We start from the raw sequence: 17,464 nt of genomic DNA on the forward strand, positions 1-17,464 counted from the left end.
AGAAAGAAAGAAAGAAAGAAAGAAAGAAAGAAAGAAAGAAAGAAAGAAAGAAAGAAAGAAAAGAAAGAGAATTTGTAACTCACTCTAGGTTATAAACCCAAAGCTGGCTTTTAGGGTTATGGTATCCTTAAGGGAAATAAAAATAATAGCTAACATTTATCTGCACTTACTGTGCACCAGGCACTGTTGTAAATCCTTTCCATGTATTAACTCATTGAATACTTGCAACAATCCTAGGGGCCAGATATTAACAATATTCTAACTTTAAAAATTAGGAAAGAGAGGCACAGAGAGGTAAGTGATTGCCTGAGTTGTGGAGCTAGTAAAAGCAGAGTGGAGCCCTTAGCATGGGCATTCTGAGGCAGTCCATGTTCTTAACCACTATGCTATATGCTGCCTCTAAAGGAAGGAAGGGAGAAATGATCATATCCTCTGCCTTAGGACATCTCCATTGTTCTCTTTAAAGTTTCCACTCCTATGCCAAATTCATTCTTCCCACCACCAAATGCTTTATTTCAGATATTCCCTCCCTTTTGCCAGTGGGCTATTCCCTGAAGACTGCTTTTAGCATAGATAAGAGTGACTTAAAAGGTTAATGAATGATGAAGTGGAGGTGTAGTGTCTGTGGTTGAGAGTGAACCATCCTGATAAACAAGCCTGGAGCAACACAATTTGTGGCTTTTCATTGTCCTACTTCTCCAATTTGACACCCCACCACTTTAGGATAAATTACTTTAAAATTGACAATGACTAGGTCACTGTAAGAATGACTCTCTAAATCTGGCTTGATGGGTTTGACATTAAGTAGATCTGGCCCTTAGAAGTTGCTCATTTTAATATGCACAGGTACTGACCCAATGTCCAGCCCAAACATAAACACATACACACATATATTTCAAAAGAACAGGGTATTTTCTGGAATGCAAGTCAGAAAAACCCTAATTGCACAGCTGATCCTTTGCCAAAAAGCTTTAAATGACTCGATTATACCACTAAAACAGGTTAAATTTTTTTTTTTTGTCTTTTTGAATATTTGTTAAAGGAAGCAGTTAACTGTTTATTCAGGTTTTCCCCCTTTTTGGAGGAAATCTCATTTTGGAGAATTTTTTCTTCATGCCATATACAGAATTTGAATATATAAAATTTTTGAAGTTGAAAAATCTCTTTGTAGTAAAGTGCTGTGTAATAAGAAATTCGTAGCTTTAAGAGGCTCACAGTAATATCAAAGTTCATAACTGATGTATCTATGCCTGATATATTACTATATTTGCTGAAATTATGAGCAATGTGAAGTAATTTATCTTTATGGACAGCTGCTTAACTTTTCTAGTTAGAAATCATAGCATATTTGCCTTATGTTCAACAACGTCACTGACACGATCCTATACACAATGGCCTCATTCGAACGGCCCCTTTCAAAATTCTCTGATAATTCGTTACTCTCTTAGCATGGAAACTGAATCTTAGTGTTCATGACCAAGACACAGATGCCTGTCATGTGTTTTTATTGAGTTGCACCTTCCACTTTTATTGAGGCTTGTTTCATTCAGACAAAAATCTCATTGCCATTTATTAATAAACTATTATTTGGACGTTGTTTGCTATGCTTCTCAGTGTCATCTATATAAACTCTGTTCCCAGGAAAACAGACTCTGAAATGGTGATTACCATGCAGAACATTTATAGGGGAGTGCTCTGAGAAACAATACCTGTTAGGGAGTGGATGAAGCAGGATTGGGCAGAGGAAAACTTTGCACTGTAATGCAGCTGTGAATAAATAAAACAGCCTCAGCTAATCTCACAGGGACCTCTGGAACTGGGATGATCCTTCAGAGTCATCCTATGACAAGGGACCAGGGCTTCATATTTCCATGAGGACTAGTCATTGGATGCAGGTTTTCCACTGGGAGGAGCAAAATGTTGAATGAGGCCATTCCCTTTGACCACAGAAAATTTCTATAGGCAGGCTCGGCTCCAAACCAACAGCTGAGAGAATGAGTAACTAGGTCCTGGAGGGGGGATTTGGGCAATGTATCATCATTTCCACTATAGTCTACCCCAGCACTGTTCTAAGTGGTATGCTCTGTATAATAAGTTTATCCTGTGTGGAAACAGCTTCTCTGTTAAGCTGATTGATCTCTTGTTCTGAGGTAATTTATAATAAGAAAGTTAGTAAGAGGATCTAACATGTCTGTGATTAACTGGTTTCCCTGAGGGATGGTGCCATTCTTTGGGCCCAGCATTAGCTTCTCTTGCTGTCTTCTTATGATCATGGCAAATTACTCCTGCCAGGTTAGCAACTCCTTTCTTAATCTGCTGGTCCCTTGACACAAAGAACCTGAGGTGACTGGGCTGTTGGGCTCATGCTACCTGCAGGGAATACAGTACCAGGCAGTGGTCACTGTTTTAGTATGTGTACTGCCCCTTGGAGGATGGTGTTTCATCCTCAACAGGATATAAGGTTGAGTTGCTTCTTTGCAAGCCTCCTCCATTGATTTATCAGTCTAGCAGTATTGGGGTAGGGGCAGAAGAGGTTATGGTATGTGATAGAACCAGTGAGTCCCACGATCATGTGCCTACTGCTGTACATCCTTTGCTATAAAATGGTTATTGAGTTTGATGCAGTGTTATATAGAATCCTATGTCAGCAGACCAAATACTCTATGATCTCTCAAACAGTGAATCAGGCTTAAGCCCTGTGGGCAGAAAAAAACAAACCCAACCTTGGATTACATGTAAATTTCACTCAATATGATTGATGTCCCTTCCAGGGTGGAAAAGGTCTAATGTAAATAACTTGCCACCAAGTGATTGATTTGTTTCCTTGAGGGATGGTGCCATTCTGAGGACTCAGCAGGGGCCTCTGTTGCTGGCAGATTTACATCAAGGCAGTCTGCGTGATGCCTGGCCTCTATCCCTCACCATGGCTACTCCATTTATGTGCTGACTGGATCACACTGGAGTGACTGATGACAAAGGCTTGGTTGGTGTCATTTGGCTGAGTCATTCCCACTGCTTTGTGTTTCAGTGCCTCTTGTGTAGTGAATATTCCCATGAGCATAAAAGATGTTTATACTTTATGTCCAATCCCATGTGTGGATTCATGCTTCTTACCTAGAGCTCCTTATTTCCAGTTTCTCAATCTTTCTTTTTTCAGGCCCTTGGCCATTCAGCCAAGTCATTTCTCTTGCTGCACAAAATTGATGATCAGGTGCATGGCTGAAACTCTGACTGCTGGGAGAATGTTCCCTCACTTTTGTCTTTCAGGGTCACCCCTGAGTAGGTGTATAAATAAGAGAAGTCAAATTTTGAATTGCATCCACGTTCCCAGCCAACCCATCAATAAACCAAGTTGAGACGTTTTCCTCCTCTGTCAGCTGGCCATGAGGGAACCCCTCATGTGGCCATAATTGTCACCTGAGTGTAAGATGTTATTTCTATAGTAGTTGATGATACAGGGGTCCGGGTCACCTGCTCACACAGCTTATTTGTGCACTCTGGCCTTGTTCATGTGTGATCCAAAATGTACCACTTCCTAGTAAAATACTTGAACTTCAAAAGTTAAGAAAAAACTCAAGCATGATATGAGCTAATATGACATATTTAAGGCCAAATGTATCCATCATATCACTTTATATAAATGGGTAAAACTCACCTATTTTTTAAAAAAGACTTTTAGATTAGATCACCAGGCAAAATCCAGCAAAGAAGAGACATATATTTAATGACTTAGAAAATGATTTAGAAAATGTAAAAATAGGCTGGACATGGTGGCTCACACTTATAATCCTAGCACTTTGGGAAGCCAAGGTGGGGAGGATCACCTGAGCCTAGGAGTTCAAGACTAGCCAGGGAAAAATAACGAGACTCCATCTCTACAAAAAAAAAAAAAAAAAAAAAAAAAAAAAAAAAAAAAAACTTTTTAAAATTAGCTGGGAATGGTGGCATGCACCTGTAATCCCAGCTACTCAGGAGGCTGGGATAGGAGGAACCCTTGAGCCCAGGAAGGTGAGGCTGCAGTGAGCCATGGCACCACAGCATTCCAGCCTGGGTGGCAGAGAGAACCTGTCTGAAAAAAAACAAAAATTAAAAATTAGAAAATCTAAAATTAAAAGGTGCAAAATTAAACAGTGATTTACTTGACTATAAAACACATGTGAATAGTTCAAATTAAAGCAAATCATTTTGATGTTTACCACAAAACCATATCACATATTCAAACCTAATACATAGGCTATTTCTTTTTTTTTTTTTTAACATACCATGCCAAATTCACAGATAAAGCACAGGAAATGATCCTTTGACATAGAAAATCAATGCTCAGTCAAAACTAATCCTCTTTGCTTAAAATTGTGAGAAACAGTTTGCCCACTCATTTGCTAAGGCAGGGCCCTCTGTTCTCAAGTGAAGACCTATGAGGTTTACATGTAGCTCCACTATGCTTAAATTGTTGATTATGATAGAATCGTTTGGACCCAGACGATGATCAAGGACTTCTGTATACCCTATATACTAGGCATATTTTTTACTTAAGAATCGTTGAATAATGCTACGAAATTGTTTCCTAGAAAGTTATATAAGGAGAGTTAACGACTCATTTGATACAATATAGGCTGTAAAAGAAATTTTAAAAATAAGAATAAAATAGGCAACTGATATAAGGAAAATGTAAACCAAAAGGAACAGGGATCATGTTCTTTAGTCAGATAAGAAAAAAATTCATGCCAGAAGCATTCCGTAAAATAAAGGCACTTTGTTTTTTTAATGAATTCAGTTCACAAGAGTTATAAAGATGAAGAATATCTTTATGTTAAATGACATAGCAATAACATTCACAAAAGAAAAGCTCCAGGAGATACCAGTAAAAACAGATAGACACGTTAGTTGCAGGAAATGTTAATTCACTTCTGTTGGGCCACTGTAAGGTCAAATAATAAGTAAGATTATAGAGAGCTTAAATCTTCCAAAATCTTTTTATGGAATTAGCATAAAATTAATATGAAACCTGACCAAATATTGATGCAAAAAATTTTTAAATAAAATATTAAAAACAGAATTTAGCAGTACATTAAAAGATTATTTCCCAAGATCCAGTACAACACATTCCAGGAATGCAAAGTTAACTAATATTGAGAAATTTATTTCTGTAATTTATCATATTGATAGATCTAAGGACAAAAATATTTGATATATCTATAGATGCTAAAAAGGCATTTAATGAAATTCACAATTTATTCTTTACTTAAAAATAAACTCAATAAAATAGCACTAGATTGATACCTCTTTAATATTGTAAATTATAATGTTATAAAATCTTTCACCCAAAAAGCCAGCATAATGCTTACTAGGGAAATTAAATCAAATATATAAACTTTGAAAATAGAAAGTGATGCATTCTATATGATTTAAAACATTTACTGTATTTTTTTTTTTGTTTTGACTGTAAAATTTTATGCCAAAAATCAAGAACCAAAACTAGGAACTAAGCTAGCATTCTTGTTCTAATTACTTTTATGTGAACTAGCATAGAAGATTCTAGCCAACATAATAAGCCGCGGGATATATAAAATATATAGATCTCAGAAAGGCTGCACAAAACACAAAAATCTTTTTAGAAAACCCAAGATGATGAATTGAAAATTTATCATAATCAACTATAGTTAAGCTAAACAGCAAGTTACAAAATAAATACAAAAAGCAGGACATGGTGGCTCATGCCTGTAATCCCAGCACTTTGCGAGGCTGAGGTGGGCAGATCACGAGGTCACGGGATTGAGACCATCCTGACTAATGTGGTGAAACCCCATCTCTACTGAAAATACAAAAAATTAGCCAGGCGCGGTGGCACGCTCCTGTAGTCCCAGCTACTTGGGAGGCTGAGGCAGGAGAATTGCTTGAATCCCGGAGGCGGAAGTTGCAGTGAGCCGAGATTGCATCACTGCACTCCAGCCTGGGTGACAGAGTAAGACTCCATCTAAAAAACAAAACAAAACAAAAAAACCCAATAGGTTCATTTAATCAGCAAAAACTAATAAAAAGTTCTAATGAGAAAAAAATATTTTGTTAACAACAACAACAAAAAGATAAAATACGCTAGGAAACACAGTTAAAAATTTGTGAAGCTCAATAGCAAAGACATGGAGTCAACCTAAATGCCCATCAATGGTACACTGGATAAAGAAAATGTGGTATATATACCGCATGGAATATTACACAACCATAAAAAAGAACAAGATCATGTTCTTTGTAGGAACATGGAGTCGGAGGCTATTATCCTTAGCAAATTAATGCAGGAACAGAAAAACAAATACTGCGTATTGTCACTTTAAGTGGGAGCTAAATGATAAGAACACATGGACCCACAGAGGGGAGCAACACACACTGGGGCCTATCAGAGGATAGATGGTGGGAGGAAGGAGAGAATCAGAAAAAATAACTAATGGGTACTAGGCATAATACTTGGGTGACAAAATAACTTGTAAAACAAACTCCCATGACGTGAGTTTACCGAAATAACAAACTTGCACATGTACCCTTGAACTTAAAATAAAAGTTTAAAAAAATTTCTGAAGCTTACATAGGGAAAGTTGCAAAATTAGTATTGTAAAATAATTGAGAAATGACAGACAGAAAAGACAGCCCTGAAATAGAATCTGATATATTTAAAACAATTACTAGGAAATGAATTATTCACTAAATGGTAGCAGGAAGATTAAGTTAGCTATTTAGAAGAAAATGTACATTTCTACTTATTTCCATAAATACCAGATAGATTTAAGAGCTAAGAAATCGTTAAAAGATAAATTTCTAGAGTAATGAATGTTGAGTGTTTTGTGAAGTTCTTTTTAATCTGGAAAAAAGTAAAGATGATTTTTATTCAACTTTTGAATAAGGAAAACTTGAAGTTAAACAAAAATCTGTTACAGGAATCACACAGAAAGAAAGGAGAATGTGTGGATGATATCTGAATGTGCTTAGAATGCCTCTGTGTAAACATAAGGATTTGCTGAGCCTGGCTCCCACTGAGGAAGGGGACTGGGATGGATGAGGAATAGGACTGACAGGGAGATTAACTTTTCACTGTAAACCCTTTCTTTGCATCTTTTGAATTTTTGTACCATGTTTATGTATTACCTTTCAAAAAAAATGTAAACAACTTAAGTTTCTGATTTAGAAAAGGAAAAACAAAAAAAAAAAAAAAAAATAGAAAAGGAAAAACAATGAGGCCCCCCAAATTGACAAATTTAATTAACTAAAATCTTAGGATGTCATTGAATAGCAGCAAAAAAAACCCAAAAAATAATAAAACATGGAGATATATTTGCAGCCAAATGTCAAATTTCACTTATTATCCTTAATAGAAAAATATATTGTACCAAAGAAGGTAAAAAAAAAAAAAAAAAAAAAAGATGAGGTCACCTAAAGAAAAATATACATGAGATACAGTGGGTAGTTCCCAAAGGAGAAAATACAAACAGCCCATAAACACAGAACAATTCAACCTCACTTTTGGGCAAAGAAATTCCTAAAGCAAAACAGCAATAAGATACTGTTTCTCACTAACAAGTTAGAAATATTATAAATACTCTCTTCTTGTAAGTGTACAATAAGATCATGCTATTACCCAGCTAGAGGGAGTTCACATTTGTAAAACCTTTCTGGAACATAGTTCAGCATACCTAATTTGAGCCTTAAAAATATTCCTGTCCTTTGTCTCAGAAATTTTCACTTCTGAAGGCTCTAGTATATAAATGATTTGCAATGTAGAGAGAGCTTCATGCACAAGTTGTTTACTGCCCTGTTAGTTATAGCAACAGCAACAGAAAATTGTTAAAACCGGAGTTTGGTGTAGTGCCCAAAAACCCCGTCATTTCCCATCTCTAATCTCACATGATGTTGTCAGGCTCTAAATACTTTCCTGCTCTATTATGTTTTCAATTTTGTGAGTCCACCATGTGAAGTTCACAGTCAGACCAATTTTCCAAATTAATGCAATGGGCCTGTTTTAACATTTAGATGTTTTGGAGGTCCCATTATTTCTCAGTAAAGATGATCAGGTATTTGAGGGAGAATTAAAACAGGGGAATGGAGGAAAACCTGGTTGGGGAAAGCTAAAATGGGTTTTGTAGTTATCTGAGTTGAAAAGGGAGAGATGAAATGATGTGTTCCATTATGTCCAGAAAGAGGGAGAAAACTAATGTGGGGAAATTGAAGGGTAATTTGAAACATTTCACAAAAGTTGCTGAAATGTCAGAGTAAAAAGTAACCCCTGCCCTGTAATGGACTTAGAAACCGAAATAGTCTAAAGATTAAACCCACTTGCAAATGAATAGTTAAGCGCCTGTGGATTCTCAGGGATCCCTGTCTAAGGGTGATGGTAGAACCTGCTTCATTTTAGCATGTTTGAGTATCTGCCTCTTCCACAAGATTAGGATCTCCAAGGAAGAAAGCCTTTACTGTATTAGGCTTTACACCCTCACCCCTTGGCACACAGCCTGGTGCACCCATTTTCTAAATGACTGAGTTAGTATTTTGTCCTTTGAAGGATAACTTTCTAGAGTATTATTTAATATGAAGATTTTCTTTCCAAACAGGATTACCAAACCAATAACAATGACCAGGCAGTAGTTGAAATCTGTATCACAAGAATCACAACAGCCATCAGAGAGACTGAATCCATTGAAAAGCATGCAAAGGCCCTTGTGGGGCTCTGGGACTCCTGCTTGGAACATAACCTGAGACCCTTCGGGAAAGATGAAGACACTCCTCATGCAAAAATTGCATCTGATATCATGAGTTGCATTTTACAGGTATGTCAGTGTTCAACATCAGGCTATTTGATACTGAGTTGGCAGCCTAGGTGAACCCGTGATATCTCTGAACCAAGAGCCAATGTTTCTGTAGCATTTAGATACTGTAAAAAGACACCACAAGCCATCAATAGCTCAGCTGGGAGGGCTGGTAATTAATAAACTGAGAAAGTTCTATAGAGCTCCTGCTACACGCAAGACACATTATAGGGAATTCAAGTGATACCACTGCAAGCCTCTAATCTGTTTGGAGAGTATACATATAAAAAATTAAGAATAAAGCAATATGTGCCAAGACCCACAGGAGTAGTACTAAAAAATTCAGAAGAGGAGATCTCTTTCATCCAGGGAGAACACAGTAGAAGCAGAAAATGAACTGAGGGGCAGTGAGCTCGGGATGTAGCAGGGAAAGTGACTAAGTCATTTTAGACATATTTCTATGCGTATTGAGAATTTTTCTTGTTGGTATTTGCCTGTTCTGACCACAGTTAATTCTTTCCTATGGTGTAAATGTGAATTTGGAGTTTTGGCTCAGCCACTAATGAGTTGTATAACACTGCAATGTTGGGCAAGTCACTTAAATTCTTAAGCCACAGGGTCCTCCATGTGAAGTGCACGTTAAATGACATTGTCTATGACAAATTTACCAACCAGACATGATGATAGGTGTTTCTCAAGAAAGAATTTTATGATCAAATACGCTGGGAAATAATTCGTTTTTTCCCTTTTGAGTGATCACAATGTTTCATGGCACATTAAAGTTTCTGTAAAGTACTGCAATAAAGAAAGCTGGTTAACCTTGTTTAGGCCAGCATTTTCCAGTCTGATTTCACCATGGAATCTCCTTTCTCCTCCCCATTCCCAACACAACACTATGAAAATCCCTCAGAACCTGTGTTCCACTCAGCACAGGTCAGGAAATTCTGGTTATGTTAAAATGCTTAGCAGTGCATGTGGCAGCTGATATGAGCGTCCTTTATTCGTCTTCCTTTTTTCCCCACAGTTGTTAATGATTAACTGGATCATATTAAACCTCGTCTGCTCAGTCTAGGAATTGATCAACTGAACGAAAGACCCACACTGTGTCTTCTTCATCCCCAGGGTTAAGGGTAGGTGGGGAGAAAATGAGGATTGCAGCAAGATTAACAAAAGATGAATAGTCCTTGATAGAACACCAAAGACCCGAATGCATTTGCTCTTCATTGATTATCTCGGTATATTATTGATATCTATCAGAAACATAGTTTATTTCACTCCAGTATGCACCTTAACAGACATCCAGACAATTTAACCATCCTGTCCCTCTCCCCCTGCAGGTTCAAAACCGTTGGTCTTTAGGGCAACACTATCCAATAGAAATCTAATACAAGCCAAACAGAAGCTAAAGATGTAATTTTAAATGTTTTTGTCCCAGGGTAAGTGGGGGAACAGTGGTGAAGAGGGAGAAAAAGAATGCAAATATATTTATTACCACTGAACTGTACACGTAAAAATTTTAAAGATGGTAAATTATATATGTATATTTTGTCTCAATTAAAAAATTAAAAAGAAAAAATATAGTAGCCACTTAAGTAAAAATAAAGATGAAATTGATTTTGATAATATATTTCCTCAATCCATTGTATCCAAAATCGTGTCATTTCAACATGCAATCAATATGACAATTTTTAAAATTTATTTATTTATTTTATTATTATTATTATTATTTTGAGATGGAGTCTCACTGTGTCGCCCAGGCTGGAGTGCAGTGGCGTGATGATCTCAGCTCACTGCAACCTCCGCCTCCCGGGTTCAAGTGATTCTCCTGCCTCAGCCTCCCCAGTAGCTGGGACTACAGGTGCCTGCTACCACGCCTGGCTAATTTTTGTATATTTTTAGTAGAGAAGGGGTTTCACCATATTGGCCAGGCTGGCCTTGAACTCCTGACCTTGTGATTCATCATTTTTTTACACAATTCTTACATATCTGATGTGCATTTTAGTGCCTCACTAAATGGCCTAATCACACTTCAGATGCTCAAGAGCATCCCATGGTCAGTGGCTCCTGTGTTAACGCAGTTTTAGAATAATCAGAGAAAGTTTTCTGGGTGGAGATCGTGTTAGGAACGCTTATGAGCAGTTAGCAGGAATTTCATTAAATAGGCTAATTAGAGTGAGAAGACAGTCTACATAGGAAAACAGCTTGTGCAAAAGTACAGATTTGTGAAATAAGACCAAGATCAGAGAATTGTAAGCATGCTACCTTTCCAAAATGCCCATAATTCTAACATTTATGTTAGATGGGATGTTTTATTCTGCGTAAAGCGTTATGTCTCCTACTTAAAGGGGATGGGATATGGTGTAGGGAATTAAAAGCTTTTGAGAAATTGAAATGCTCAACTCACTGATGAACAAGACTTAGTATAAATGAGCTTGTAAGATTGTTGAGAGCAGCGTTCTGAGGTCAAGAGCTGATATTTTGGGAAGCGAAAGAGAAAAGGACTGAAGACTAGTAGTCTCCTTGGTTAAAAGGGACAAGTCAGGCAGAGAAGTGGGTAAGTCTGGTATGTAGGGCCAATGTAGGGATGGGGTGTTCATGGTAGGCCCTCAGAAGGAGGCAGAAGCCACTAAAATGGAAAGCATGAAGGCCTAAAGGCAAACTTGCTTTCAGCAAAGTTCAGCATCTTGTCCTGCCCACCCCTAGGGGTCCCAGAAAGGCAGCCCCAGGAAACAAAGGCAAAGCTGTGGTCATAGCATTTATGTTTAGCTCTCATCAGATTTTAAAGGGAAGTTTTTGGCTTGCAGTAAACATTGAAAGGATGATTTTGGTATTACTTGTAATTTAGGTTCCTGTGGGGAATGTGTAGAAATCCAAATGACTCATTGTCTTCTATTTTTTTTTTCAGTAAAATGAAACAATAGACCAACTTTCAAAAGTTAGACACTCAGCATTTTTAGCTTTACACAAAATGGAAGAAAAACAAACCACAAAAATGAGTGATTCCCTCTTCATCCATCCCATCTCTCCAGATAAGCAACCCAGGGTCTTGGTCTTACTATCTGATCAGGCAGAGGCCCAGTCATTTATTCTTTCTGAACCCTTGGCCATTTCATTTGATTTCTTTTTTCTGGCCACTTCACTGTCGTTTTAAGCTAAATGTGTACACAAACACACACACTTGTCTTTTTGTCCCCCAGATTTCCTCTTGTTGGTTTACCCTCAAACCTACTTCAGGCGACCATTCTTTTTCCTCTTTTAGTTGGTAATTATACTTCTTTTCTTGGTCCCCAAATTTGTGAACTTGCCACATTTACCTTAAAATAACTTTTAAAATTCCAGAACTCACCTTCTACTCTTTCCTCAATACAAAATCACTACATATATGGGGTGTACACTTTTGAATTTGTTTTTTGGCTTCGGACCATATGTTCCTACACATCTTGTGTCCTTAGACAAGTCTCTCAACTTATGTATAAAATAGAGAATTGAATCAGATCACCTTCCATGTCATCTCCCAGTCAGAAATTCTGACTCCCTCAGGAGACTCTAAGAATAGAATAGCAAAGAGCTTTAGAGCTTGAGGCTTCCATGTCATTTGGATCTTGGTCTTATTAAGAGGAAAGATTAGCAAGGTATTTTCTCTCTCTCAATTTCTGTTCTGCCATCTCTAAAGTTGGGATAACAATACCTCCTGCTCCAGACGGTTATGAAGGTTAAAAATGATACTGCATATACAGTGTTTCCATAGTACAATTGCTACATAGTAAGTACTCAATAGAAATAGTGGTTTGTAGCTAGCAAATTAATCCAGGCTTGCAGGGCAATGAAAATGAGCATCCAGCTGGTTCCATTCAAGACATCAAACTGTTGGAGTTTAGTACTTCTCATTGGCGGTGGTAGGTACACGTGAAGAGGATCTTTTATTACAAAAGCAATCTCTATCTGTGCTCTAGCCACTATATGGAAGTACCTAATTCAAAGCACAGCTTACCTAGAGTTAACAGTTTCCTGTAACCCTCTGACCAGATATCTACATGGAATTGGCCATCCCCACCCCCACTTTTTTTTGCTCCTAGAAAAATCCTGAAAAACAATATACCCATACAATGTGTATTACATTCTAGGATAAAAACAAACTTGATAAACTTGATTAAAATTAAAATGTACCTCAAGGACATTATAATGATTGACATAGCTGCTGTTCTAGAATGAAATTCTAGAGAATTGACAGGTCAACCGTCATGAAGCCTGGCAGCCAATGCCTGGCTTTATGGTTATGCCAATCTAGCAGTTTATTCAGGAGGCAATCCCAGCTCCGCTCTGTACCTGTAGTGTGGTCTTGGGAAAATTAATCTTTCTGGGCCTTAATTGCCTCGTATGTAAAATGCAAATATTAAGAGAAGCTGCCTCATGAGTTTGCTGTGAAAAGTAAATTAATAGACTTTAAATAATAGACAAAATATTTAGAATATAGGGAGTTGGTATCATCATCATTATCACTATCTAGGAGACTAACACTATCATTATTTGGGTGACTAAAATAACACTCGATGCTTTCTAACAAGCTATTGATTTAATTATGTGTTATAGCCACTTTTTAAATATCCTGTCTCTCCTTTCCCCAAATTATAAGCTCTTTTATTCACTAAAGTAATCCCAGCACATAGAATAGTGCCTGGCATATAGTAGGTGCTCAAATAATATTTGCTGAATGGTTGAGTGAAGGGGCTCAGGAGACATGGCTACCCTCTGGCTTTCATATCAGCTACATTTCTCTCCAGAGTAGGCCCAGATAGTGGCATGAAATGGGAGGAGACTGGGATGTACACTCCCAGGTTCCTGAGACTTGCTCCCTGTTACCTGCCAGAAAATACGCTGGGAAAACTTAGGCTTGTGTGCCAATTAGATTTTACATATAGCTATGCTGGGAAGAATGAACCATTTTATATGTAAATCCAAAATTGGTTTAGCTTTGATTGATAATGCTTGATGAATAATCAAGGAACCCTATTTTAATAAATGAGGTTTAATATTTCTTGAGCTTAATCAATTGTTATGGTTCCTACTTGAATTCAAGGCCTAAGAGCCAAAGAGCTTTTTAGTTGCTATTGCCTCAGATAGATATCTTTCCTACTTAGCTTTATTCTTCTCAATTTTAAAACACTGGGAAACATTCCCAAAGTGCATTTTCAAAGGGACAATTTCCACCAAAGTTCAAATTGGTGCTAATCTAGTTTAGAAATATAATTCTTGGCATCCATAGAACAAAGCTCTCTTGTTTAACCTCTACAGCTAGATATAATTGTCCCCACAAGAAAGTCTATTTCTATGCTGCACTTCACTGAATTTGTTCCCTCAGCACCAAACTGTAAGACGATATTCATCCAACATGCTCACATCTGCACTGAGAAGCAAGGTCTGTCATAGGCTCTGGCATTATCAGCTGCTGTTAAAGTCATTTGTTTGTAAAACTGTAATCATAGGGCTTTCTCTGCATGCATGCCATTAGCATTTCTGTGACCCAAATAATTCTAGAGATGAAATGATTTCATGGGCTTGAGATCTCCTGCATTACCAACTCCTTTTGCTGCCCTTGAAAGTAAAGCTCAGCCACTGGATGTTGTTTGGTACCTGTTAGGTCCATGGGACCCTTGTTTGTCCAGGCTCATCTTGGCCCCCCAGCCCTTTGCCCAGGACACTGTCTAGTGATTCAGAGCCTTTTGTAGCAGTTTCTTGGTGTTTGTGTGAACTATTTGCTCTTTGCTCGTTTCACTTTTTTGTCATATGAAAGATTTCCAGATGCTGTGCTAGGAAAAAAAATGAGTGTGTTAATTAAAAAAAATAAAGACATATTTTGGGGGGATTTTATATACTTTACTTGAAACCACTTCAGAGACTTGAATGGCTGGCCACTAATTCTCTCTAGAACATCTAGAATTGTAAAAAAGAATATGATCAAATTGGTTGAGATCACCTCAACCAATTGGTTGAGATCAGTATACTGATATCCATTGATCTTTCACTGTTTCTGTCTGTGTTCATAGAAAGTAAGGAACACTTCCCAGTTAATGCACTCAAAAAAAAAAAAAATTGACAATTTTGGTGTCTCAGCAAGTTACAAGTACACGTGCTTAAAGATGCATTCCTCTGATGGAAGATATGTGTCTCTCTATCTGCAAGTTGTTCTTGGTGAAAGACCCAGAGTAGATAAAATAAACTTAGGCATGGAGTTCTTGGTTGGAGAGTTTTGAGAATAATTGTGTCATTGTGTTCAACCCTCAAAGCTGGGACAAGGATGATAGGGACAAGGATGTGTCATCTAAAAGTTGAACTAGCAAAAACCTACATGCAAGGAAGAGATTGGCTGCCTATAGGAACAACCCAAGAAATTGCATAGGTGAGACTGAGATGTTTGAGGAATACCCAATGCTCTAATAAGTAACTTTTTTGGATGTAAGTCAAGGGAGCAGGGACAGAATATAATTGAGAAAAAATGACCAAATCAATTAGCTTTTCTAAACACCAGATGTTTGATCAGTATGTTAACAAAAAGAGGATGCTCAATGTTTTGTCATTATTTTGGCATGTTTGTCCAGCACCACTAGGAAAAATACTGAATCTGATGAAAGGAAACTTCCAATGACCAGAGAAAGAGATTCAGTTATGGGGCAGGAGTCTTCTTTTAATCAGGTTTCACCATGGTCTACATGAAATATCTCTCAGGATCTCTCTCTGCTCTGATCTCATTTTGTGCCCATGAGTGAACATTCTAGTTTCTAATCTGTCTCCTAGGTATCCTGCAAATGTGAAAGGGATACCCTAGGTCTGACCTATGAAAGCCTCTCACTGGGGTTGAGTACACTGGCATGCCTGGTTATGTACTAGCCTTTTGGAAATCCTTTGGTGTGAGTTAGCCTTAGTGGATCCAAACAATTTTTTGTGTTCCAACCAAGCGCATGCCCTGACTTCTAAAGCTGAGGACTAACCCCTGGGGAAGGGAGCAGCCAGCCTCTCAGAGAGGTCTCAAAGCTCATCGTATCAGTAATGACCCAGTCAGATCAGGCCCAATTAAATTCACTGGGAGGGAAGACATTCTAGACAGAGGCATTCAGGAAAGTCATCAGTGGATACTGGCTATGGGCTATGGTTCTGATAACTTCCGTGATGTTAAGAACTCTAGGATGGGTAGGACAGAGGCCTACTGAGAGGAACTGCTATATAGACGCATGATTTATCGCCAAAGAATAGCATCAGAGTTTTCAACACAACTGACTTAATAGTGGGGTATCAGGTTAGGTTATGGAATACCTGTTTTCTCTGCCCAGTGGTCAGATTGACCCCTGAGTCTGGAAAATAGATGGAACTGCAGGAATGGATTAAAGATTTATCAGTTCCATTTTTGTTTCTAGTGACTGGGGAGGCAGGAACGCTTAAGTGCAAGAGATTTAATTGGCTCATTTAGAAAACTTTAGGAATATAACTGGCCTCAGGCACAGCCTAAGGCATTGGGCTCAAATGCCTTATTACCAGGATCTGGTCTCTCAGATAGAATCATGTTTTCTTGAGTCTCATAGTTTGTCTCCTACTGAGGTCACAAGATGATGGCAACTACTTTTGGTCCTCCCTTCTCAATACTTTAAATACAGCGGGAGAGAGAATCTCTTTCACAGAGCCATTTCATGGCTCCTTAATTATAATTTGGTAACTTATCCATCCTCGAACCAGGGAAATGTGATTCTCTCATTGGTCAGTGTCTGAGTCACTTGATCATCTTTAAGACCAAAGGTAGAGATACCTTCATTAGAAGCACCTGGACAGTTTCACAGAGCGGAATTAGGGTAGAGTCTCCAGAAGAAAGATAAATGTATATTGGGCAGGAGTGTAAAAGGCTGATGATATGGAGATCGGAGAAAAATCATAGAATGTTATTTTCTGTGACTTCAGGAAAGATTTATGGACTGGATATCGAGATATGAATGTTATCACTCCCAAAACTCATTAGCTCTTTAAGGAACATACATTTGACTGCCTCACGAATCCCATAATATTTATTTTACCTGATTCCCATACTCAGTGTGAATAGACAAGTCATCTTCCTGACACTGTCACCACCATTATTATACTCTTGGCTGCATTGACTCCACCACTGTGTGTCATTGTCCTTCATAGAACCCTAAGACAAGGGTTGTTTATATAATGCATGTGTACAATCTGCAATCCTGTATTCATACTAACTTTTGAATCTATTTAAAAGAATAGCTGAAATCTGAAATTGCATAATGTGCTTTTGTGATATGAAAAGAGGTCATATCATATCTTGATGAATTCTCTCCAAATACAACCCTGTAATCAGAACCTAGACCAAAATTAAAAATTAATGAAATTGAGCATATTTTCATGTTTTGGGGCTTTATTTTGTAAAGTATCTGTTTAAGTCCTGCTTATTTTTCTATTTGATTACCTGTCTTCTTTTTCTTGTGGATTGGAAGAGTGTGTGTGTATATATATATTTTATATATATATACTTTTATATTCATAACATATTATATATAATATTACATATATATATACACACACACACACACATTTATCCAAAGGTTTACTAGTACCCAGAACATGTTATAGATATCTTCTTTCATTCTTTGGATTATCTTTTTACTTTTTAAATTGTATCT

At 37.6% G+C, this 17,464-nt stretch overlaps 1 protein-coding gene across 5 annotated transcripts in view; it reads left to right on the forward strand.

Annotated features, from left to right (window-relative positions):
• VEPH1 (ventricular zone expressed PH domain containing 1) overlaps positions 1-17,464 on the forward strand; it is a 232,380-nt gene that overhangs the window by 24,860 nt on the left and 190,056 nt on the right. For all 5 annotated transcript variants that reach the window (XM_023223374.1, XM_023223372.2, XM_023223373.2 and 2 more), the window contains one exon: positions 8,595-8,810. In XM_023223374.1, the coding sequence (XP_023079142.1) occupies positions 8,595-8,810 (216 nt within the window). The remainder of the gene's footprint in view (positions 1-8,594; positions 8,811-17,464) is intronic.

The sequence above is a fragment of the Piliocolobus tephrosceles genome, chromosome 2 (genome assembly GCF_002776525.5).
Source record: "Piliocolobus tephrosceles isolate RC106 chromosome 2, ASM277652v3, whole genome shotgun sequence".
NCBI classification, from domain to species: domain Eukaryota; kingdom Metazoa; phylum Chordata; class Mammalia; order Primates; family Cercopithecidae; genus Piliocolobus; species Piliocolobus tephrosceles.